Genomic DNA, 1359 nt, shown 5'->3' with positions numbered 1-1359 from the left:
CCGCTCTCCTTTAGTGCTCCCTGAACGGCAGCTGGAAGAATGACCTCAACTCCACCATGGAGAGCAAAAGCGTCAGGAACACGGGGGTGTTGAGCGGTGTGTACAAAACGGCAGTCTCGGGCTCCGGCAAGCCCGTCCCTCCATCCCCGCTGCACGGCATCCAGCATCAGGGGCTCCAGCCCACCTTTGGCTTCACCGTCAGCTGGATACTCACTGGTAGAGCCACTCACTATTTGGTGTGGAAGCAAATAGAACGGGAGGGGGGAATCTAGCGGATCTCCCCTTCCTTAGATCTGCCTCTCGCAGATTCTTTCACTGAATGTCCTCTCTCCTCCCCCCCCCATCAGATGGAGATGCCCAAATATTTTGGAGCCTATAAAACATTCCCAATCTCAAGATAGCATCGGTGAGCGTGGGGGGGGGTGTCTTTATGCGAACTATATCCCCCCTCCAATTGATACAACAACTTTGATCTGACAGAATCCACCGCAGTCTTTGTGGGCCAGTGTTTGGTGGATAACAGCGGAAAAGATTACTTGAAGACAACCTGGCTGTTGCGTGAGAAGGTTGGATCCGCGGCAAAGGATTGGGGGGCGACCCGGTAAGGAAATGCAGGGACTGAACTGCTGCGCCCCCTAACTGGAAGGGCCCTGAGCACCTCTTCTTTTTCTCTCTCTCTCTCTCCCCTCAAAGTGGTTCTTGAAAGGACGCCCGAATGGTTTGCCTCTCTCGGGGAAGCTCCGGCGGGAGAGGCTGGCATTGTGAGTCTAGGAGACTCCGTTTCTGCCACTTCCCCCACAAAGAAACGCAGCAAATCTGTTGATGAGGTTCCCCAGGTCCTTCTCACTGACAAGAGTGGTTTGAGTGGCAACACAGTCTGGGTTGCAATGCGTGGCTGGGGACCTATCTGGCCCTGGCCACGCCCCCCCTCCCCCGAGAACCAGCAGCATCCATTTCCTTTGCCCCCCCTCCATTTTCTTCTCAAGTGAGTGGGTGGAAAAAGGGAATGGGGTGGGGGGTGGGATGCTAATTATGGGGGGGGACACCAATCATGCCACCATGAATTTTGACATTTCCCTCTCTCCTGTTTAATCATTGTAGCATTGCCAAGGACACCTTCTACCGCACCTAGTGAAGGTGAAGAGAGCAAGGCTTCCCCCCTGGGGAATTCCTCCCCCCCCCCCGTGGGGAATCCGGGTTCGAGCGAACCCCTCCCTCTGGGAGCTCTACGTCCAGCAGACCGTGCAAAGCCCGCTTTATTTGTCAAACATTTGCTGAAGTCAAGGTACATTATGTCCACTGCATTCCCATAAACAACTAAATCAGACAGTGTGTCAACAAATATCACATTGATTTGGG

At 54.1% G+C, this 1359-nt stretch overlaps 1 protein-coding gene across 1 annotated transcript; it reads left to right on the top strand.

Moving 5' to 3' along the window:
• The first annotated feature begins 56 nt into the window (after window positions 1-56).
• Window positions 57-1132, top strand: LOC107302214 (avidin-related protein 4/5-like). The gene is made up of 3 exons (XM_015831324.1): window positions 57-216; window positions 481-601; window positions 1102-1132. Exons 1-3 carry the CDS (start codon window positions 57-59, stop codon window positions 1130-1132), a joined length of 312 nt encoding a protein of 103 aa, XP_015686810.1.
• The last annotated feature ends 227 nt before the right edge of the window (window positions 1133-1359 follow it).

This window comes from Protobothrops mucrosquamatus, unplaced genomic scaffold (assembly GCF_001527695.2).
Source record: "Protobothrops mucrosquamatus isolate PMUCROS unplaced genomic scaffold, P.Mucros_1.0 scaffold35892, whole genome shotgun sequence".
In the NCBI taxonomy this organism is placed as follows: domain Eukaryota; kingdom Metazoa; phylum Chordata; class Lepidosauria; order Squamata; family Viperidae; genus Protobothrops; species Protobothrops mucrosquamatus.
This window is presented reverse-complemented; position numbering and strand designations above follow the sequence as displayed.

Excerpts from the sequence above, each read along its gene's own strand:
- LOC107302214 (XM_015831324.1), top strand. The coding sequence starts at position 57 with ATGGAGAGCAAAAGCGTCAGGAACACGGGGGTGTTGAGCGGTGTGTAC. Across the intron at positions 217-480 it reads CGTCAGCTGGATACTCACTG|AATCCACCGCAGTCTTTGTG; the intron begins GTAGAGCCACTC and ends TTGATCTGACAG. Across the intron at positions 602-1,101 it reads AAGGATTGGGGGGCGACCCG|CATTGCCAAGGACACCTTCT; the intron begins GTAAGGAAATGC and ends TAATCATTGTAG.